At 44.9% G+C, this 24,065-nt stretch overlaps 2 protein-coding genes across 5 annotated transcripts; one reads left to right on the top strand and one right to left on the bottom strand.

Moving 5' to 3' along the window:
- The first annotated feature begins 433 nt into the window (after window positions 1-433).
- Window positions 434-14,606, top strand: kiaa0930. Of its 3 annotated transcripts, none has more exons than XM_069139381.1 (10): window positions 434-905; window positions 2,784-2,954; window positions 5,498-5,646; window positions 5,735-5,839; window positions 7,366-7,545; window positions 7,783-7,923; window positions 7,998-8,189; window positions 9,506-9,665; window positions 9,854-10,009; window positions 11,150-14,606. In XM_069139381.1, the coding sequence occupies exons 1-10, from the start codon at window positions 764-766 to the stop codon at window positions 11,188-11,190; spliced, it is 1,437 nt and encodes a 478-aa protein (XP_068995482.1). In that variant the 5' UTR covers window positions 434-763; the 3' UTR covers window positions 11,191-14,606. The 3 variants fall into 3 exon arrangements, with proteins under 3 accessions (XP_068995482.1, XP_068995480.1, XP_068995483.1); XM_069139379.1 differs by having other exon boundaries at window positions 2,736-2,954; XM_069139382.1 differs by lacking the exon at window positions 2,784-2,954 and having other exon boundaries at window positions 438-905.
- A 544-nt stretch (window positions 14,607-15,150) lies between these two features.
- Window positions 15,151-21,095, bottom strand: nup50 (nucleoporin 50). 2 transcript variants are annotated; one of them, XM_069139396.1, is made up of 8 exons: window positions 20,919-21,095; window positions 19,681-19,759; window positions 19,504-19,587; window positions 19,188-19,386; window positions 18,320-18,919; window positions 16,981-17,065; window positions 16,646-16,764; window positions 15,151-15,990 (listed from the first exon to the last, which is right to left on the bottom strand). In XM_069139396.1, exons 2-8 carry the CDS (start codon window positions 19,747-19,749, stop codon window positions 15,791-15,793), a joined length of 1,356 nt encoding a protein of 451 aa, XP_068995497.1. In that variant the 5' UTR covers window positions 19,750-19,759; window positions 20,919-21,095; the 3' UTR covers window positions 15,151-15,790. The 2 variants fall into 2 exon arrangements, with proteins under 2 accessions (XP_068995497.1, XP_068995498.1); XM_069139397.1 differs by having other exon boundaries at window positions 18,443-18,919.
- Window positions 21,096-24,065: the final 2,970 nt, after the last annotated feature.

Raw genomic sequence — 24,065 nt, 5'->3', positions numbered from 1 at the left:
GGGCTTCTAAACTTGTAATTCCTCTTAATTTTTATTTAGCAAGTAAAAAAAAAAATCTCATTATTCTGACTCAGCAAGTTAAAACATTTTAATTATCTCAGCTACTTTTGTAGTTTGACTTTAATGGGTTGAAGGTGATTTGATTTTGAGTGACAGCTTTTAATTTGTCCTTTTTAATCTCAACATGTCACTTTTTAGTTCAGTTTTAGTTAGTTTTTAGTTCTTCACTCATGTTTTTACATTTTATTTCATATGATACGATTTGTTAATTTCATATTATAATCTTGATTTAAATTGAAAATAAGACTGATTTTGTCCCTTAAACGTGATGTGACATAATGAATCTTTATCTTGTTGTTAATCGTGATTTTGAGTGTAAAAGTGAAAAGTTTTCCTGTTTGTTTTTGGACAGGCAGGAAACGGGCCCCCGGCCACCGGATGTAGCTGGGGACGGACTGCGGTGTAACACCTGTCCGTGCTGCGGCCCCTTTAAGAGCCTCGTGTTGTTCCAGGAAGTGAGAGGGTGTTTCCAGCTGATCGGAACAACAGACGGAGCGGAGGCTCCCTCAGCAGCCCGACCTGCCCGCTCCTCTCTCGGGGCTCCGCCGCAGAGCGCTCCGGTCCCGGCCTCCGGCAGCTCCGGGTCAGTCACAGGAGGAACCGGGTCGGGGGGGGGGGGTCCTCGGTGCTCCCGCGCTCCGTGTAGCCGCCCGTTAGCTGCCGTGAACCGGTGCCGTCGGACTGTCATGATCCCAGCTCGGAGATGGCGTCCTTCCCCGGTTTGTGTCAGGCCGTCGGGCCCGCGGAGGAGAACGGAGAGCTGGACGGTTCCCTGCAGCAGATGCTGAAGGCCATCGCCGACGAGAGGAGCCGCCTGAGCGGCCGGCAGGAGGTCAGCGGGCTCGGTGAGTGGACGGCGGGGGAGAGGAGCGAGGACCGGGGGGAGGGGACCGGGGGAGAGGAGCGAGGACCGGGGGAGAGGACCGGGGGAGAGGACCGGGGGAGAGGAGCGAGGACCGGGGGGAGGGGACCGGGGGAGAGGAGCGAGGACCGGGGGAGAGGACCGGGGGAGAGGACCGGGAGAGGGGAGCGAGGACCGGGGAGGGGACCGGGGGAGAGGACCGGGGAGGGGACCGGGGGAGAGGACCGGGGGAGAGGAGCGAGGACCGGGGGGAGAGGAGCGAGGACCGGGGGGGAGGGGACCGGGGGAGAGGAGCGAGGACCGGGGGGAGAGGAGCGGGGGGAGGGGACCGGGGGAGAGGAGCGAGGACCGGGGGAGAGGACCGGGGGGAGGGGACCGGGGGAGAGGAGCGAGGACCGGGGGGAGGGGACCGGGGGAGAGGACCGGGGGAGAGGACCGGGGAGGGGACCGGGGGAGGGGAGCGAGGACCGGGGAGGGGACCGGGGAGGGGAGCGAGGACCGGGGAGGGGAGCGGGAAATAATCCTCCAGCAGCCGCTCGTGCTCGTCACGTTTTCATCCTGCTTGTTTTTCACCGGTCACCGGGCAGGACCGGAGCCTCCTGCTGAGGGCCCCGGGGCACGGCGAGCTGCGGGGCCCCTCAGGACCCCCGGAACAATCATTCAGGGAACCGGGAACGGAAAATAAACCAACAGATCCGTTATAATTAAATTATTTTCTGTAGTTTCAGCTCCTGAAATGTAAAAATGTTACGCTTAACAATTTTTCAAATATTTAACTTAAAGAAAAAAAACTAATTATATTTTATTTACTTTAGTTTTATTTATTGATTTTCCTGACAGGTTATTACATTTAAATTAAATGCAGCATATTAAAGAAATGTCAGACTTCTATCTGCAGTTAGTTTGTTGTACAGGTTTGAGATATTTGTATTTGACTATTTTCATTCTCTACCAAACCTCAGATTTACCTCAGAAGTAAATAAAGAACTGTTTACTTCACTACGTTTATCTGACAGCTTTAGTTTAGTTTTTCATTCCCTTTTTTTACTGTAAAAAAACATTTATCTCCAAAGTTATTGATTTTAAATTGTAATTTTTCTGATAATCTGGAGGATTAAATGACAATTCTTGTACTTTTTAAGTTAAATAAACTTGTTTAAAATCAACTTGGATTCAATATAAAATTCTTTGTTTTGACTTTTTAGAGATTCTTACTGAACAGAAACAAAACAAACATATTAAGTATTATAGAATATGATTGTTGATTAAATTCAACAACAGGACATAAAGTAGTTAAAATAACCTTAAATAATTATAAAAATCTACGTTAATGCAGCTGTAATATTAATTTGATTCATTTTTGTACCTTATTGTTTCTTTTATGTCCAAATTTTGACTTCGATTAAAATTGATTGAACCTGATTTGGTTTTGAAAGTGTTTTTAACTCAAAATTTAAAGAATGACACTTTCATGTGATAAATTTGACCCAATTAGTTCAAAGTTTGAATTTTAACTCTTAATTTTGGCATTTTATCTCGTATGACGGGACTTTTACTTGTATTGAAGTATTTTAACAAAAAAACTGTCCTCAGGTTCAAACTCTGGTTTTAACTGTGATGTAATTCTCTGAGAAGTCAAAAGTTTTTACCATGAAAGTCAAACTCTGATTTAAAATTTTGAAAACTAGAATTTTCAAATTAAAATCTGAATTATTATAATTTCTAACCGGACCGTCCCGTAACCAGCAGCCTCCTCTTCCTCAGTGCAAACTCTTTGTTCTGATGGATAAATCAATACCGGGTCTGTTCGCAGCCAGTGACTTCATCATCGCAGCACATGGCCTCGTTTCATCACCCGCAGGCGGCGATGAAGACGGCGATGAAGACGGCGATGAAGGCAGCGATGAAGACGGTGATGAAGGCAGCGATGAAGACGGCGATGAAGGCAGCGATGAAGACGGCGATGAAGGCAGCGATGAAGACGGCGATGAAGGCAGCGATGAAGACGGTGATGAAGGCAGCGATGAAGACGGTGATGAAGGCAGCGCTGCCAAAATGTCAAACACTCTCTGCTTCTGTTCGTGTTTCTGTGCTCGTCATCCACTGAACATCTGGAACCGCTGGTCGGATAAAAACAAGACGTTTAGAGAAAAATCATCAAGAGATGCAGCCTAATAAAATATAAAGTAATTCAGTGGAAGATCAATTCATGAACTGTTATTAATATTTTATATTAAATAAGTAAATCACATCAGCTGAATTAAGCAGGAAACCGTGTTGATTTTTAAAACCTCCAGAGTTCATCTCTGTTTATTCTGTATTTATACATACGAACACAAATATCTCAAATCGGCTCATTTTTGAATGGATTTCCTTTTGAGAGTAGAAGGACTTATTTAACGTGAAATTCACGCATACGAAGACGAATACAAAAAAAAATACAAAACTTATTAGCGACTAATCGACAAAGAAAATAATCTCACCACAACATCTATTTAGTGTCTTCAGGAGCTTTCAGTCTGACCTTCCTCAGTTCTCCAGTTAAACATTTGGTTTTCTTTTTCTGAGGTTTGAACGTTCTTTTCAGAAACAACGAGACGATCTCACCTCCAGGTCCATCCAGCAGCTGTCAATCCACTGATTGATTGATTGATTGATTTAACGTTCTGATCATTTCCGTTTGTTTTCTGTTGGCTTTTTCAGTTTCTAACAAATCGTCGTATTTAAAATCAAAATCTTAATTTGGAAAGTCACATCAGATCTTCTCCCGAATTAGCCTCTCCCACTTTTCGTTTATAAAAAGCGTCGATAGGTGTAGACCTTTGTCGTCATGGTTACTAATAACTTTCCTAAGTAACATTTGTCACGATAACTACGACCACAAGAGGGCGCCACAGTGAAACACAAACACGAGACGTAACTGGCTGCTCGTACGATCGTATTTCATGAAGGAAAGTCGCGTACAGAAACTTCTGCTGAGTAAAAATACCAGAGTAGAAGAAGAAAGAAGAACTTCTTGTACTCGAGTAAACGTACTCGAGTAAACGTACTCGAGTACGTTTACTCGAGTACGTTTACTCGAGTAAACGTACTCGAGTAAACGTACTCGAGTAAACGTCGTGCCCGGTGGAGTGTCGTCTGTGTCCTTGGTCGGTCCTCTGCAGGCTGCTGATGATGAGTCAGCGCTAACAGTGACTCAGGTCTTCACACAGAATACTACCTTTACTGCAGCTGCGCTCTTATTTTGATGGTTCTCTGCATCATTTCCTGTCAGTATTGATCACCCTGCACTCGTGTTAGCATTTGGAGATCCGTCGCTAAAGAACAATCGCTGTGAAGCTTCAAAACTCAAGTGGACATGAAGGTGGATCAACAACAAACTGTTTGGAGGATTGTTGTTCAGCGAGGCCGACGAGACGTTCTGTGTTTCAGGGTCGTTGGTTCTGGATGATCATCAGGAAATCAGCTGAAGCTTTGAAACCTGCAGCGAGTCGTCGGTTCTGAGAACACGAGACGGGCCTGAAGGTCTCGTCACTTGACTTCATCCGGTCGTTCGGCTGGAACGTGAGAAGGCGACTCGGACGAGGTCACGTGGTTACGGACGCTTTAGTCTGAAAATACGTTTAAAAGACTCCAGTCACCAAAATGTTTAAACAGACGACGACCGTAGAATTAAAGTGTCGTTTTAATGTGAAAAACCGCTGACAGGAAGTGCAGTTTCCTCTAATGCGATGAGTTCAGCAGTCAGACTGTTTTATTAATACTCAGCTGTGACTTCTGTTCAGTCGATAACACATCTGATAAATGATTCACACAGCTGCCGGGCCACCGCTTTTATTTTGAAAAGTGATCAAACGGTCATCAGACAGCGGAGGACGGAGACGCCCGATCAATAATCGCTGTGATGCTGACCTCCGCTACCTCTCCTCTCGCAGGCCGAGAAAACACCTGCCCTGGTTGCCTGGCAACAGTTGCCGGGGCGGCCGGAGGATGACGCGGCATTAAGTTAAACTTCCAGACGAGCTCTTTGGATGACTGGTTGGTTTTCTGAGCGTCCGGTTTAACATTCGCTGCTCGTCTCCGTCGTTCCACCTGAAGCAGAGTTCAGTTCTGCAGAAAAATCTATTTATAGCTGCGTTTTTAAAAATACATCAGCTGTGTGATGAAGCTGCTCGTCTGATGAAAGAAACACGAATCACAAAAACACAGCGAGCTGCGTTCGGCTGGATGTTTCACGATGGGGGTAGGGGGGGGGGGACACAGACTCAATGGGGTTAAAGGTTTATACGCATGAAGGGAAAATAATCACTGGTGTTGAAGTGGTTCTGTTGGTTCTCCTCATTGAGGAGCTTCAGGCTGCTTCAGCGTGTTTTAGTGTCCTTGACGAGGTTGTTTCTGTGTTTTCGGTTGTTCTGTTGATAAATTCTGACCTTTCAGTTCTCAGAACTTTTCTCAGGTCAGAGAACGAATGAACTCGATGTGAAGTGGTTTGAAAAACAAAGTAAGAAGACTCACACATCCAACCGACTCTTTCTTTCTCTGGTTAACGTGTTGTTGTTCTGACCGTGTCTGCAGGCTGCTTCAAGGACGACCGCATCGTGTTCTGGACCTGGATGTTCTCCACCTACTTCATGGAGAAGTTGGCGCCGCGGCAGGACGACATGTTGTTCTACGTACGCAGGAAGCTGTCGTACGTCAGCGGTGACAACACGGAGGGCAAAAAGGTGACGAAACGCTTCCACCTACACACTTCCTGTGACAGGAAGTGGACCTGCGTCAGGTGGTGTGGTTCTGATCCAGGATGTGTTTCAGGTGGAGGTGGAGGTCTACAGGAGGGACTCCAAGAAGCTGCCGGGCCTCGGAGACCCGGACATCGACTGGGAGGAGAGCGTCTACCTGAACCTCATCCTGCAGAAGGTAAACAACACTGTCAATAAAATAACACCGTCAACAACACCGTCAATAAAATAACACCGTCAACAACACCGTCAATAAAATAACACCGTCAACAACACTGTCAATAAAATAACACCGTCAACAACACTGTCAATAAAATAACACCGTCAACAACACTGTCAATAAAATAACACCGTCAACAACACGTCAATAAAATAACACCGTCAACAACACGTCAATAAAATAACACCGTCAACAACACTGTCAATAAAATAACACCGTCAATAAAATAACACCGTCAACAACACGTCAATAAAATAACACCGTCAATAAAATAACACCGTCAACAACACTGTCAATAAAATAACACCGTCAGCAACACCGTCAATAAAATAACACCGTCAATAAAATAACACTGTCAACAACACCGTCAATAAAATAACACCGTCAATAAAATAACACTGTCAACAACACCGTCAATAAAATAACACCGTCAATAAAATAACACCGTCAACAACACTGTCAATAAAATAACCATCAATAAAATAACACCGTCAACAACACTGTCAATAAAATAACACCGTCAACAACACCGTCAATAAAATAACACTGTCAACAACACCGTCAATAAAATAACCATCAATAAAATAACACTGTCAACAACACTGTCAATAAAATAACCATCAATAAAATAACACCGTCAACAACACTGTCAATAAAATAACACCGTCAACAACACCGTCAATAAAATAACACTGTCAACAACACCGTCAATAAAATAACCATCAATAAAATAACACCGTCAACAACTCCGTCAATAAAATAACCGTCAATAAAATAACACCGTCAACAACACCGTCAATAAAACAACACCGTCAACAACACCGTCAACAACACCGTCACACAGCTGGAGACACTTTTTATTGATCCGTTACGTCGTACAGCAGCAACACAACTGGCACCTTCTGCAAGGCTCATTTTATAGGACTATTTCTGGACTAGTTTTAGGACCAGGTTTAGACCTGGTTTTAGGACTTGGTTCAGACCTGGTTTTAGGACCTGGTTTAGACCTGGTTGGGCCTGGTTCATAACCGGTTTTAGGACCTGGTTTAGATCTGGTTCGGACCTGGTTTAGAAGTGGTTTAAGGACCTGGTTTTAGGACCTGGTTTAGACCTGGTTTTAGGACCTGGTTTTAGGACCTGGTTTAGACCTGGTTTTAGGACCTGGTTTTAGGACCAGGTTTAGACCTGGTTTTAGGACCTGGTTTTAGGACCAGGTTTAGACCTGGTTTTAGGACCTGGTTTAAGGACCTGGTTTTAGGACCTGGTTTTAGGACCTGGTTTTAGGACCTGGTTTTAGGACCTGGTTTTAGGACCTGGTTTAGCCGGTAAAGTGCCGTGAGCTCCACAGATGAAATGACAGACTGGTTGATACGAGGGGGAGGGATATGGGATACGCAGCAGAACTATATTTGTGGTTCCTCCTGCGGGTTCCTTCGGTTCCTCCGGTGTCGGTGGATCCAGGTTGAACCTCTGATGTGTTCCAGCTGGACTACGTGGTGACGTGCGCCGTCTGCACGCGCTCAGACGCCGGAGACATCCACATCCACAAGAAGAAATGTCAGGAGGTGTTCGCGTCTCCGAGCAAACACGCCATGGACAGCAAAGGGGAGGAGTCTAAGATGAGCTACCCCAACATCTTCTTCATGATCGACAACTTCGACGAGGTGAAATCATCTTTGATCTGATTTAGGTTTTACTGCGAAATAAAAACACGTATAATCAGATTTATTGATTTCCTGACTTCTTCCTGGACTAACGTGTGTGTGTGTGTGTGTGTGTGTCTCTGTGTGTGTGTGTGTGTGTGTGTGTGTGTGTGTGTGTGTGTGTGTGTGTGTGTGTGTGTGTGTCTCTGTGTGTGTGTGTGTGTGTGTGTGTGTGTGTGTGTGTGTCTCTGTGTGCAGGTGTTCAGTGATATGACGGTGGGGGAGGGGGAGATGGTGTGTGTGGAGCTGGTGGCGAGCGATAAGAGCAACACGTTCCACGGCGTCATCTTCCAGGGTTCGATCCGCTACGAGGCGCTGAAGAAGGTCTACGACAACCGGGTGAGGCGCTAACCAGAACACGCTAACGGGATGCTAACACGTTCAGCGGCTAACGCGTGTTGTCGCGGCTGCAGGTTAGCGTCGCCGCTAAGATGGCCCAGCGGATGTCCTTCGGCTTCTACAAGTACAACAACATGGAGTTCGTACGGATGAAAGGTCCGCAGGGCAAAGGTCACGCCGAGATGGCCGTCAGCAGGGTGCCGACGGGCGACACGTCGCCCTGCGGTACCGAGGAGGACCAGGAGGTGTCGCCGATCCACGAGAGGGTGAGTCGATGTGTTTATTACCACCTTAAAGCAGGAAGTTCAGAACCTCCCGCCGGGTCGGTTCCACTTCCTGTTTGTGGCCGTCGGAGGAGATCCGAGAACCAGAACAGGAAACGTGCAGAAACCTCCGAGCAGCTTCCTCTTCAAACACATGAAATCAGCTCGGATCAAAAAGAGATTCTTCCAGACGGGTCGACGCATCTTTTTACAGTCTGACGGGTCGGAGACGTTCTGACGGGTCGGAGACGTTCTGACGGGTCGGAGACGTCCCGACGGGTCTCTGAGACGTTCTGACGGGTCGGAGACGTTCTGACGGGTCGGAGACGTTCTGACGGGTCGGAGACGTCCCGACGGGTCTCTGAGACGTTCTGACGGGTCGGAGACGTTCTGACGGGTCGGAGACGTTCTGACGGGTCTCTGAGACGTCCCGACGGGTTGGAGACGTTCTGACGGGTCTCTGAGACGTCCTGACGGGTCTCTGAGACGTTCTGACGGGTCGGAGACGTTCCGACGGGTCTCTGAGACGTCCCGACGGGTCGGAGACGTTCTGACGGGTCTCTGAGACGTTCTGACGGGTCGGAGACGTTCCGACGGGTCTCTGAGACGTTCTGACGGGTCGGAGACGTTCCGACGGGTCTCTGAGACGTCCCGACGGGTCTCTGAGACGTTCTGACGGGTTGGAGACGTTCTGACGGGTTGGAGACGTTCTGACGGGTCTCTGAGACGTTCTGGATGACGAAACACTTCGATTATCAATCTGAACGATGGAAACGAGAATCGGACCGAATCCCAGATGATGTTTTTAGAAAAACAGGACAAAGCTGCTGAAATCCGTCTAAATACTTCAACCAGCTGAAGTTTAAATGGAGCTGGTCTTTAAATAAAATCATGTTTTCCTCACAAACACCGAAACTACTCAAAGATCTCCAAAAATGAGGTGAAAATTACTGACCTGGAGAAGAATTCTAGTTTTTAAAACATTTCAGAGTTCAAAAATAAAAAAGTTTTTGCTGTTCAATGTGTTAATCTGCAATACCACCGAGTGCCACTAGAGGTCGGCTCCTCCCCCAGCTCGTCCAAATATGGTCACTTCCTGCTCCGAACCGCTCCGAACTATCGAGATGGTGACGGACAGAATCTGAACTGGAGGATTCATAACGTTCACAAACCAACGATGACATCACTGATGGATGATGACATCACTGGTGGTTGATGACATCACTGGTGGTTGATGACATCACTGATGGTTATGACATTATGAGGAAGAATATTATATATAGACAGAATATTCCTTAAATATGTCCGAACTTGTTCAGGTGACGTCGTTCAGCACGCCTCCGACCCCGGAGAGGAACCGGCCCTCCTTCTTCTCTCCGTCTCTGAGGAGGAAAGTTCCACGAAACCGGATCGCCGAGATGAAGAAGTCACATTCAGCCAACGACAGCGAGGAGTTCTTCAGGGAGGAAGAGGACGAAGGTACCGATCTAAAAAAACACGAAAAACTAAAACATTATACCCGACGAGATGATGATGATGATGATGAAGAATCGTAGAGCCGTGATGAAGCAGCGTTTCAGGATAAAACACTGAGGGTGTGTGTGTGTGTGTGTGTGTGTGTGTGTGTGTGTGTGTGTGTGTGTGTGTGTGTGTATGTGTGTCCTCAGATCTACACACCACCTCCAACCTGCGGTCCCGTTCTCTGTCCGGTACCGGCCGCTCTCTGGTCGGTTCGTGGCTCAAACTGAACCGGGCTGATGACTACTTCCTGCTCTACTCCCACCTGACCTACGTCACGCTGCCGCTGCACCGCATCACCGCAGGTCAGAGGTCAACACACACACACACACACACATATCCACACACACACACACATAGCTACACACACACACACATATCCACACACACACACATAGCTACACACACACACACATATCCACACACACACACATAGCTACACACACACACACACACACATATCTACACACACACACACAGCTACACACACACACACATATCCACACACACACACACATAGCTACACACACACACACATATCCACACACACACACACATAGCTACACACACACACACATATCCACACACACACACACATAGCTACACACACACACACATATCCACACACACACACATAGCTACACACACACACACACACACATATCCACACACACACACACATAGCTACACACACACACACATATCCACACACACACACACATAGCTACACACACACACACATATCTACACACACATATCTACACACACACACACACACACACACACACACACATATCTACACACACACACACACATATCTACACACACACACACACATATCTACACACACATATCCACACACACACACACACACACATCTACACACACACACACACATCTACACACACACACACACATATCTACACACACACACACACACACACACACACACACACACACACACACACACATATCTACACACACACACACATATCTACACACACACACACACATATCTACACACACACACACACATATCTACACACACACACACACATATCTACACACACACACACACATATCTACACACACACACACACACACACACACACACACACACACACACACACATATCCACACACACACACATATCTACACACATATCTACACACACACACACACATCTACACACACACACACACATCTACACACACACACACACATCTACACACACACACACACATCTACACACACACACACACACACACATATCTACACACACACACACACACACATATCTACACACACACACACACACACACATATCTACACACACACACACACACACACATATCTACACACACACATATCTACACACACACACACAGACACACACACACACACACTGCCCCCTGCAGGCTGTAAGCGGTGTGTTTGTGTGTCAGACATCCTGGAGGTGCGTCAGAAGCCGATCTTGATGACATAGCCTCAGAGCATCACTACCAAGTGCCTCCTGCATCAGGCCGCTGAGAGCGTTGCGGCGCCCCCCGGTGTCCAGACCGAGACCCGCAACCAAACATCACCCGGAGACGAGCGCCGTCAGAGGGACGACGACCAACCAGCCATCCGAGAAGTGCCTCCTCTTCTGTTCGGTTCCTGCCGCGTCCGAGGTCGTCTCCGCGGTAACGGGCCCGGCGCCGGCATCCCGCGACCCCTCGGTGTTGTGACGAGGCATTGGCTGAACTCTGACCGGGAAGTCGAGGGAGGTGAAGAATGTGTGTTTTGTCCTGTAAATATCCTGCTGCTTTACTCACGGAGACGCCTTGACTGAAGGTCGTCAGCGACGCCGTCCGGTTCCGTCCGGTTCTGTCCGGTTCTGTCCGGCTCGTCGTCGGACCTCGTGGAGTTCCTTTCTTTTTTCTAAAAACCACCACGTCAGGCGGAGGAGTGAAACCACACATACACAGACCTTGTTTTGTATTTAAAACACATTTATAGCAGAAAGGAGTCGACTCAGCAGCCAGAATCTGACCCGACATCAACATCTGCATTTCAAGAAATAAAACGTCCGTACGGATTCACGCTGACGTCGATTTCTCACCAACGTAGAGAAGAAAAAGAACAAAAACACAACCACCCTCACAGAAACCCAGCGGACTTTTTACTGCTTCTCACAAACTGGAAGAGACTTGAAACAAACTACGACGTGACGAAGACGTTAAAGGGAACAAACCGACGAGACGAAGACGACTGATGTTTTAAAGGGATTTTAACGGTTTTTCTCCCTCTGAGCTCCCGAAGCCTTAAAATCTGACTTGCGTTTCTTCTGTTTCTCTTCGAGTTCGTTGAACTCGCCTGTAAAACATTCGAACGGTCAGAAACAAGCAGCCGGCCGATCCGTCGGTTCTCCCCGGAGATCCGATGAAAACAGAGACGCCAGAATCACTTTTTTACTGCGATTGATTTTTACGTTGTTTTCCAGCGAAGCTTCAGTCTCACATTTTAAACATAGAACCAGCAAATATATATTGTTTTATTTTTGACGTCATCATATCACGTCAAAGTGGAGGAAAAATTATGATGTAATATTTTGAGAAAGAAAACACTTAAATAAAAGTCAAAATATGTTTTGTGACAGAATAGTTAGAAAGTTATTCTAAACTGTTTGGAAACAAAGCAGGCTATTGATTGGATGAACCATCTGTCAATCAATGCTAACTTCAACCAATCAGATCGTTGCCGTTTTCATACGAACAGCTGCTTCCTGCCGTCGGTACGTTTGAACCGCTGAAACCTGACGATTGATTTTCACGTGATTTTGTGAATTCAGAGGCTTCAAAACTTTTCGAAAGAATTCATAACAAAGAATAAAAGAACTGAAAGTAAAAAAAACACGTTTCTTCAAAATTGCAATTTTCTAAATGTTCTCTGAAATGTTACATCAGTTTTTAAGATGAAATTTCAAGATAAACGTTGAAAATGTTTTGGCAAAAATGTTAATGTTTTGAAATTAGTCATCGTTGTTGAGAAATAATTCATACAGACAATAAACTGACAACAAAATGTTACTCATTTGATTTCTCAAATCTAATTTTCTCCAAACATGACTTCAGTTTTTGAAGAAATTTGCAGGAATAAAGTGTTTGACAAATAATTATTAAATGAGAAAAACTTTACTAACTTTTATCCCAAGTTATAAATACTTCAAAATTCTGACTTTAATAACGAATTTAACGTCATGTGAAAATAATTAACAAAAAATTATTAAGAGAAATGAATTAGTAATTTTATTTTTGAGGTAATATGAATTACAAATACTCAAGAAAAAGTAATTGATAGGAAATCGTTAATGATGCTGAACGTTGTTTTTTACTATTAGGAGAATAACGGGAAAAGAAAACGTTGCAGAAATGAATTTTTCTCAAAATATTCAGATGTTCCTTCTTAAAATTAAAACTCCAATTTCACTCTTTCTTTCTTTCTTTCTTTCTTTCTCTCTTTCTTTGCTTCGTTGTGTAAAACAAATTAAATTTAGTAACAATTTATTGGCGAAATTTAAAATCCATTTTCAAACAGCAGCGTTAAAACTAATAAAACTAATAATTATCAGTTACTCTTTGATCTGATGATTTTAATGGATTTAAAAGTAATGATTGACAGCTGTGGCTGTTTTTGGTGTCTGTTTTCACGTCGGTCAGCTGGTGTTCCTGATCAGATTCCTATCGCTGATTGATTTGCACTCAGATGAAGTCATCGTCGATCAAAGTCGATCAAAGTCGCTCAAAGTCGCTCAAAGTGTTTTCGTCGTGTTTTAAACGGTAAAATCTCCCACAGGACACTTTTTCAGTTGTTTTTAATCTTGTGTCGGTGGAGTCGTCGGTGTTATTGATGACGTAGTTGATAGATCCTCCAGCTGAATGTATCCACGCTGATCAATACAAAGACTGCTGAACCGTCGGATGACAGCAGCTGACAGTTTGCACTGTAAAAAGCTTTTAGAGCCTTTTATGAACGATTTGTTCAAAATCTTTTGTTTCTTCTTTCACGGCTTTTTGTACTCCGACAGTTTTGTGCATGTTTTCAGTCTTCTGTTGCTCTCAGACTCTCTGTACATCTTCCTCTTTATTTATTCAAATACACATTAGCAGAAAAGCCTCTCTGGTGTTTCACTGTTTCCCTGGACGCGTCCTCTGGCGCCTCCCGGTGGACAAACGTCACACTTACAGCTTCACTTAAATGTTTAATCCGCGATCCAGGATCAGGTTTTTTTGTTTTTTTTAAAGCTTGTAGGTACAAAAACCTTTTTGAACAAGTCGTACTGAAGGATTAAAACCGTGAAAGGATTACGATCTTTACGATTACGTGTTTTTAGAGTTTTGATCAGATTATTTCAGTTAAAACGTTTCAAACTTTCTTCTTTCACTTCTGTTGTTCTGGTTTTTGTGAACTTCTTCCTCTAAATTATATTTTTAAAATAACTTTGGAGCTCCTGGATGAAGATTCAGCATCTTCAAATAACTTTTTTCTTTGCAGCAGCGTTACGTTAGCGTTACGCAGGATTAATGTGTAATAAATAATTTACGTGTTTTAGCTGCTGATTGGCTCGAAGACGTCCCGACTCGATGTATCAGCGAGTCCCCGTCGGTTTGTGAACGTTTTGAAGCTTCCCGTCTGACATTTTTATTGTCATCATCTTTTTTAAACCAGAAATGACCATATTTGGGTGAGCTGGGGAGGAGCTAAGACACTATGCCCCGCCCACCTCCACCAAAAACCTGACTTTTTCACATTTTAGACTCTGAGACTGCAGACATTTTTATATCCAGTTAGTGATTCAAAATCATTTTCATAATAAACACTCGTATTTAAAAAAGAAATAAAAAAATTGTTTTCTGCTGCGAACTCTTCGTACATTGTTTAACTTCGTAAAACTCCTCTTTAAATATAATTTATATTTAATTTATTGATTTTATCGTAGGGGGACGATCTCCCAACTTAAAAGGCTAACCTGTCCGAATATTTACGTTATTTCAGTTTGTACGTCAGAACAATGTCCAGAGGCCGTAACCATGGTGACAGGACAGCTGTTCTGCAGGTGGTGTTTGTTTTGACAAGCGGACTTCAGTCGACATTGTTGGTTTTACAAAACACTCTCTGGCTCCGCCTCCTTGCTGATGACATCACACAAGTGAGCACACCTTCAGCTCCGTGAATATTTAGGAAAACATTTTGATATAATCAGAGAATTTAAGACTTTCACTGATAAAATGTTTAACGTTTAATATTCTCGTATTTAATATACGAGAATATTTCAACATTTTATTGTGAAATCTTGCTCTCAAATTAACAAACAAATAAAACCGTACGTTAAAACTGAACTAGAAGATGAATCTGAATCTGAAAACAAACAAAACACTAATAATCATGAAATAAGTGATGATGCGAGTCGGTTTGTTCCTTTTATTCCAATAAATGTCTTTACAAATGTTTGATGACAGCTCGCCTCGTCAGGAGGCCACGAAGGACACTTGGAGAACAACAGAGTCCATGTTTACAGGACGACAGGAAGTCCGACGCGTTCCTTCACTCGTGTTCAGACGCTCTGCAGACGAAATATCCTGCCGACACAATAAATAGATCCAGAACAACAAAGGCTAAAAAATAAAATAAACCCACTCGGCAGACGCTCGTTAAAATGTTAACTGTTACTGTTTTAATTTGTAAAACCAAATCGACTGGCTTTTTAAAAATTTGAATTTTATTTCGGAGCTTTTTCTCCCCAAAAAACAGCTCGACTCGACTCGCTCGGTTCCTCCAATGAAAACGGTCGGTGATCGTTGACGGACAGCAGCAGGTCGGAGGGAATGTAGCCATGACGACGGCTTCGATTACGACGAAGAGATTTCACAGTATGACGAGCGATTGACCATCAGATAGCTGATTAACCAGGACGTGTGTGTGTGTGTGTGTGTGTGTGTGTGTGATGAGGTCGGCGGATGACCAGGTGAAGTCTGCTAAAAGCTCGGGGGGGGGGGGGGGGGGGGGGGGGGGGGTGATGGGCTCAGAGGGGGGGGGCGGGGGGGGCTTCAGCCTTTCTTCTCCTCCAGCAGCTTGTGCAGCTCGTCGGCGTCCTCGGAGGTCTTGACCCGGATCAGGAACGGCACCGGGCTGCTGGCGTTCTTGTCGTCCACCGGCGGGTTCGGGACGCACACCACCATCACGTTGTTCTTCCCCAGACGAGAACACGGCATGGACGAGTTCACCAGCACGTTCAGCAGGATGTTACCTGGAGGGGGGAGGGGGGGCGTCATCGATCCAGGCAATATATACATATATATACATCATACAGTCTCGATTATTGATTATTCCCCAAATTAACATCAGGATTTTTAAATGTGATAGAAAATCAGTTCGACATTTAGATTAGTTTTAAATAAGAATATCTCCCAAATTAATTAAGTAAATAAAAGTTTTCTGTTGTTCAAATGAATATTTATAATTAATTATTTTATTGATTAATGATGAAATGCAAAAATAAAGATGAAAAGCTTTCAATTTCCAACAGCTGAAGATAAACATTTTAAATGTTTATTTTCAGGCAGAAAAATGATCAGAAGAGAAATTAAAAGTTAATGTTTCTTGATCGATCGATTGTTTCAGCTCTGATGTGTGACTGAGTTAGTGTGAAGATCAAAGAGGAAAGAGATGATCAGGAGTTCCCGTGTTCGACCAGCAGGGGGAGCTGTCTGACCACAGCTCAGCTGAAAACACCAAGTCTTATTTCCTGTCCGGTTTGGATGAAGATGGACGTCTCTGGTGAGCGTGCTCAATATCTGAGAACGTCTCACCAGACACCAGACTTAAAAACCTCCTTTTCTTCTTCACTGTTTTCCAAACTTCTGCTGGAATATGAAGACGTGATATTGAACGTGTTTTTTTACCGAGGTTAGTGTCGGCGCGGATGATCATCTGCGTCTTCCCCTCCTCCGTCTCTTTCAGGTGCAGCGTCCCTACACCTTTCTCTTTAAACTCCGCCTCCTTCTTGTAGAACATTTTACACCTGTCGGCAGCAGAGAAGAAGAAGAAGGTCAGATTCACCATCGCTTTGATGCGAGTACGACCTCTGACCTCCGGATCACACCGCTCTCTAAAATCGCACGTTTTGTGAATGGAGTCTGGTTTTCATCCATATATAAAATACCACAAAGTCGGACTTGCGGGAGTTTTGTGAATCTGTTGGTGTTGAACGTTTCTTTCAACGATCTTTCTGACGTACTTCTTGGAGTAGAAGGCGTCGTCCTCCTTCACCTCCTTGACGTCGGGTTTGGGCGGCTCCTCCGTCTCCTCGTCTCCGTTCACGTCTGCACGAAGGACAAAAACAAAGTCGGATTCAATTTGAAAAAAAATAAACAAACAGTTTTACTTTATACAGAAAAAAGTGTTTTTCAGCAGCTGATCAAATAAAACTGATAATCAGACGATTACTATTATTATTATTACTATTATTATTATTATTACTATTATTATTATGATTATTATTACTATTATTATTATTATTATTATTATCAGACCACATCTGTTAATAATCTGATTAAACTGAATTATGAATATTCAGGTTTAAACCTGCATTTATTAAACTTAAACTATAAAAAGATATTTAACGTGAAACTGAAGGATTTTTATTTAAGATCCAACCAGAGAGATGAAGAGTGATGAAGATGAAGAGTGATGAAGATGAAGAGTGATGAAGATGAAGAGTGATGAAGAGTGATGAAGATGAAGAGCGATGAAGATGAAGAGTGATGAAGAGTGATGAAGATGAAGAGCGATGAAGATGAAGAGTGATGAAGATGAAGAGCGATGAAGATGAAGAGTGATGAAGAGTGATGAAGAAGATGAGCGATGAAGAGTGATGAAGAGAGATGAAGAGTGATGAAGAGCGATGAAGAGAGATGAAGAGCGATGAAGAGTGATGAAGAAGATGAAGAGTGATGAAGAGAGATGAAGAGGATAAAGAGAGATGAAGAGTGATGAAGAGCGATGAAGAGCGATGAAGATGAAGAGAGATGAAGAGCGATGAAGAGCGATGAAGAGAGATGAAGAGCGATGAAGAAGAAGAGCGATGAAGAGAGATGAAGAAGATGAAGAGCGATGAAGAGCGATGAAGATGAAGAGAGATGAAGAGCGATGAAGAGAGATGAAGAGAGATGAAGAAGATGAAGAGCGATGAAGAGCGATGAAGAGCGATGAAGAGCGATGAAGAAGATGAAGAGTGATGAAGAGAGATGAAGAGTGATGAAGAGCGATGAAGAGTGATGAAGAAGATGAAGAGTGATGAAGAGAGATGAAGAGCGATGAAGAGTGATGAAGAGAGATGAAGAGCGATGTAGAGCGATGAAGAGAGATGAAGAGCGATGAAGAGCGATGAAGAAGATGAAGAGTGATGAAGAGAGATGAAGAGCGATGAAGAGAGATGAAGAGAGATGAAGATGAAGAGCGATGAAGAGCGATGAAGAGCGATGAAGAGCGATGAAGAGCGATGAAGAGAGATGAAGAAGATGAAGAGTGATGAAGAGAGATGAAGAGAGATGAAGAGCGATGAAGAGGCTCCTGACCTGCCGGCTGAGCATCTTCAGCTTTAGTGAATGAGAGCTGAGACGCCGCGGCTCCGAACAGGGAGGTCTGTCCGGAGGGGGAGGAGGAGGAGGATGAAGAGGAGAAGGAGAAGCTGGGCGGACCTTTGGACCCTAAGGCGCTCAGAACCGAGCCGTCCACCTTCTGGCCGAAGTTGAAAGTGACGCCGGCGGGCGTCGCGGCGTTCTTCTCCCGACTCGACTCGTCTGATTTGCTGAAGGAGAAGAGGGCGGAGTTCGGAGCTGAGGAGGAGGAGGAGGGGGAGGAGGAAGACGGAGGAGGAGGGGCGGCGGCCTGCTTCTTGTCCTCGGAGCCCCCGGCGGCGGCGCTGCCGTACTGGCGCTCGATGCTCGCCAGGTGGCGCTCGTAGTCCCTGAAGATGGGGTTGAGGTCGCACAGCGGGTTGTCGTTGACGTGTTTGGTGATCCAGTCCCGCACCGAGCAGTTCAGCGCCGTCAGCTGGCGGCTGTACTCCTTGTTACCGCTGGAGCTCGGCGCCGCGCCGGGGGCGGAGCCATTCGTCTGCTTGGCCGTGATGTCAGCGGCCGGCCTGGCCGAGGTCAGACCGTTGAACGTTAGACCTGAGAGGAGAGGAGGAGGAACACATGAGAGCAGGCGGAGGGAGGGAGGAGGCCCCGCCCCCTCTGCACACACCCCGCCCCCTCTGCATACACCCCGCCCCCTAGCAACTCCAACACACACACACACACACACACACACACACACACACACACACACACAGCTGGTTCTGCTCCGTTACACCCTCAGACAGATTTTCACTTCCTTTAAGTGTCGACTTTTCAAAATAAAATCCTCTGAATGCAGTTTGGTGCCACTTGTTTTTCTCACCTGCGGCCGCCGTCGAGCCGGGTGGAGACGAGAAGCCAGAGAACGCGGTGCCACTGTTCCCGTTGGTCAGACCTCCGAGGCCTTTGAAGCCGCCGCCGTTCCCGAAGCCGGAGAACGCTGTCGGGGTGGAGGCTCCGCCCCCTGACGCCGCAGTCATAGCGAAGCCTTTGAATCCTTTGAAGGCTCCGCTCACCTCGCCCTTAAACACGGGACACGGTTAGGACACGGTTAGGACACGGTTAGGACACGGTTAGGACATGCAGCGCTGTGATGTCACAGACAGGCTGGCAGCAGGGGGCGGAGCTTGTGTTTGTACCTCTGCTCCTGTGTTCCTGCGCTTGGCCCTCTTGATCGCCCGATTCTTCAGCACATCCTCGCTCGCCACAGAGAAGGTCCCGGCCTGAAGGAGAACCAGAACCAGAACCAGAACCAGAGTCAGCACCAGACTCAGATCGGATCAGAACCGCCATCGATAACCTGCTCGCCGCCTCACCTCCTCCCCCTCCTCTTCCTGATCCCAGTTCCTGTCCGTCAGCTCCTTGTCAGCGATCCTCTTCGCCATCCCTCCGACTCTGAGACACAAACACCCATCAATCAATCAATCCATCAATCCATCAATCAATCAATCCGTCAATCAATCAATCCATCAATCATCAATCCATCAATCACAACAGCTCAACCGGCTGCAGGTCAGACAAAGGTGTCCTTCATCATCTACACTAACCTGAGCATCCTTCCCAGCATGCACTGGGGCAACACATTCTGATTATTGATCGTAATCGAAACATTCAAACAGATCGATCAAGTAGAAAACAATCGGATAATTATGGATAAATAAAAATAATAAATAAAAGGTTAAAAAATTCTCTAAACCAGTCAAATCAATAATTCTGATTAAAATTAATTTTGTTTTCTCCACCAAACAGCTGATTGATCAGTTTTCTGAGAAAAATACAAAACAGATCAGATCAATAAAAGAAAATCATCTTTAATATACCTCAGACACCATATTAAAATCAAACAGCTGATATTAGTAAAACTAGTTTAATACTATTATTATCCAGAGAAATAAATCTGATCGGTTCAGATGATCAGCCTGTTAATCAGCTGTTTAAAAATCACACTAACCCCTTTACCAGGTCCGGTTCACCGGGCAGGTTAGTTACCAGTTAACTCGTTTAACGTGGCTAGTTACCGGTTAACTCGTTTAACGTGGCTAGTTACCGTTAACTCGTTTAACGTGGTTAGTTACCAGTTAACGCGTTTAACTTGGTTAGTTACCGGTTAACGCGTTTAACGTGGTTAGTTACCGGTTAACTCGTTTAACGTGGTTAGTTACCAGTTAACGCGTTTAACTTGGTTAGTTACCGGTTAACGCGTTTAACTTGGTTAGTTACCAGTTAACTAGTTTAACGTGGTTAGTTACCGGTTAACTCGTTTAACTTGGTTCGCTTTCCGTTTCCGGGACACAACAATCACACGGTCCGTTCACAGCGAGCTAGATCATCAATAACGTTTCCGTTAGGTTATCCGGTGAACCAGGTAACCAGGTGACCGTTACCGTAGCTGCCACTCACAGACTCGCTGACCGGTTCTGGTTCGGTTCGGGGCCGATGACCCGGTGAGCTAGCCGGGCCCGAGCAGTAGCAAGCGGCCAGCCTGCTGCTAACCTCATCTCCTCCACCAACCGGGTTTTAATCTATTTTATATGAAGTCTAGAAAATGTCGGACCTTCTCTGGAATGTAAATCCTCTTCCTCTTGTCCTTTTTCGCGGCTCTCCGGTTGATCCGCGGGACGAAGGCCGTTCCCGGTAACGCTGGCTAACCGCCGTCTCAACTACCGCTCTGCGTGAACGAGCCTTCCTCGCGCCGCCATTTCACAGAGCGGTGCATCCGCATGCGTCCGCACGCGCCCCTCCTTCTGGCGCATGCGCAGCAGACAGGGCCGCTATCACCGGCGGGAGTTGTAGTCCAAACAAAGTGTTGGGAGGTCTTACCCGCAAAAGGAGACTTTTCTGAATTCAGATTTAATTGCAAATCAACATATTGACACATTTAAATGGTAAAAACAATCAACACACATATGCATGTTTATTTTCTTATATTCAGAGCATTTACATGACCTTTGTATCCACATTCAAAAGATTTGAACTACAAAAGTGAAACCTTCACTTTGTTTAAAAGGCCAGATTTTCTCTTTCCCAACATATTTCACAAAGGGTCAAAGTTATTATAAATTTTGATTTACATTTACATTTCAGCCACAGTAACATCTGAAAAACTTATTTTTTATAAAAATAGTGACTATAAGCTGAAGGACGTCAGAACAATAATAATGAAATAACGAGCTCTAAAGCTGCTGTTTACAGTCTGTTTCCATGTTAAACTCATGAACCAAAACAAACACATCTGAGACTTATTAACAATTTATCAGCTACAAATATGTGAAATTAAAAGTTTGTAAAAGCTGCTGTTTCATTACTGATAAAAAAAAATATCTTCCAACCCCTTTAATCATGTCATTATGTGGGTGTTAAAGGACATTTAAAGGCAAGAAACTGGATTGATTTCATGCAGAATGTATTTGAACTTCCATTGAAGGCGTGAACATAATTCTGTGATGTTCACACAAGGACTTTTTCAGCTTTTAAATGCATCAATGTCAGAATAACTTTGAGCAGCTGAGGTGAAAGACGAGCGTCTCTCCGCCTGCAGGAGGTAAACGAGCTGTTTGATTGGCTCTCTCCAGATAAACGGTATCCGGTCCGGCTCTGTGTGGACGGAGGAGACGGAGGAGACGGAGGAGAGCTCGGTGTGTTTCAGAGGAGGAAGTCGGAGAGAGGCTGGAGGAAGATACCGGTGCAACGTGCTGCAGATTCGGGCGGCAGATGGCTCGTCTCCAAGCTTTCAGCGTCCCGGCCGGCGCTGCCAAACAGGAACAGGTGCTGCAGAAAGAAGGAAGTGAGCTGTGGGCCCTGGCGGCAGCAGGAGACCCCTGACCAGCTGGCGAGGAGAAAATGGAACGAGTTGGCAGCAGAAAAGACAGAAAACCTGTATAATGTGGATGAAGCAGGCCAGCCGGCGGAGAGAGGCCTTTAAAGGCTTTTAAATAAAGCACGATGACACTTCTCTGACTGACAGCACAGTTTTAAAGATGATTTAGAAACATTTGACTGATTTAATGCGTCTAAAACTCAACGGAAATGTTCCTTTAGTGCAAATTTAAAGCTGAAATAAACACAAAATGTTGGAAAAAGAAAAAAAAAAGCGTGAAAATGTTTCACTAAGGAGCTTAAAATGAATACAAATCTTTAAACAAACTGGAAGAATTTCAGATTTTTTTTTCAGTTTTATGTCAGTAAATAGCAATCTTTGAGTTTTGGACTATTTTTTAACATTTTTATGGTCAATAATAAAACTGAGCATCTATCTGTTAGGAGATATTTGTGTGATTCCTGTTTCAGCAGCTCCGTCCTGCTGTGCACTCTGAATCACTGCAGGATGATGAAGACGAGGGGCCCCTCAGCTCAGCACCCCCCCCTTCCACAGGGGGGCCTCTGAAGCCCGGAGCAGCCGGCAGGACTCAGAGCGAGTCGGACCTGGTTTGGACGGGACCGGGCTTTAGAGATGAGAGTCGAATCAAAGGCGACGTGGTCCCTGAGAGGTGTCGAGCTTTCCAACATCAGTCGTCACTGCAGAGATCTTAAATTCACACAGAAACACGGTGGAGTTTGAACTTCATTCATAAAGTCTCTCTTTTTGAGCAGAAGGACACCAGAATAAAATCCTGTCTTTTGTGAATGAACCCTGGTGTGGCCGGCAGGTAAACCTCCGATTTCTGCCTTTAATTAATCCGATCTGATTAAATCATTAAAATATTTTTTGACTCGATGCATCTCCTCTCTAATCTCCCGCTCAGCTCACAGATCCACATGTCAATTAGGCTTCTGCAAATGGAGCTGTAATTAGGTTGGATTAATCGACTGGCTGTGTGGACGGCAATTAGTACAGTGACAAATTAAAAGGAAGCAGAACTGATGTTTCTTAATGATCTCACATCTAAATGATCAGAGTTTAATCACAGGATGGAGACTTCAGGAGTTTCTGCTCACCTCAAGAGTAAAAGTGTGTTTTTTGACTGGACCTCTGTCTGGAGATGAGAGGAAGACGAGCGAAGGCCTTCTAGTGGCTCAGGGAGGAATGAAAGAGAGCAACAAAGAAAATTCAACAGCTTCGCACTTAAACAAAAAATTTAAATATTATCATCAACTTATCAAACGATAAAAAAAAACAATTCAAAATTCAAACCCTTTTTTCAAAGATGTTCTCCTTTTATTTTGTAGAAAACTTTTTTCACATCCTGAACATTCAGTCAACAAACATTCTGAGACGTCTGTCAATGAAATATATGAAATAAATGTAAGACTGACTTTCATGATAAGACCCCGTCACTTCCTGTTTTGTGGTTTTTGTTTTGTAAAGATAGTCTTTATTCATAAACCAGGTTTTTATTTTGAAAGTCTTCCTTCTTTTGATTAACTTCATTGTGAAAAACCTTTTGTTTGTTTTTTGTTTTGCGTTCATCGTGACTTCTTGGACGGACTATTTTAAAGCGATCTCACAGGAACTCACGAGATTAAACGTGAATTCAGATGAGAACAAACGTGGCGGGGACCTGCGTCCTCACCTCACCTGGCTTCACCTGTGGGGATGACGGGACTTTCTGCCGCCGAGCTGCAGGTGAGTTTTTTAAATAAAGTATTGTTGGTCTCAGCGCTACGAGCTGACGTCACTGTGAGCGTGCAGGTGGAGGAGACACACCTGAGATCAGTAATCACTTTTATTAAGTTTCTGACCGTAAACATCAGTCAGACCCGG

Source organism: Embiotoca jacksoni, unplaced genomic scaffold (assembly GCF_022577435.1).
Source record: "Embiotoca jacksoni isolate LCO1_2020_lvr unplaced genomic scaffold, fEmbJac1.0.p SCAF_82, whole genome shotgun sequence".
Classification (NCBI taxonomy): Eukaryota; Metazoa; Chordata; class Actinopteri; family Embiotocidae; genus Embiotoca; species Embiotoca jacksoni.
Note: the sequence above shows the minus strand (reverse complement) of the source record. Positions and strands in the feature narration are given on the sequence as shown.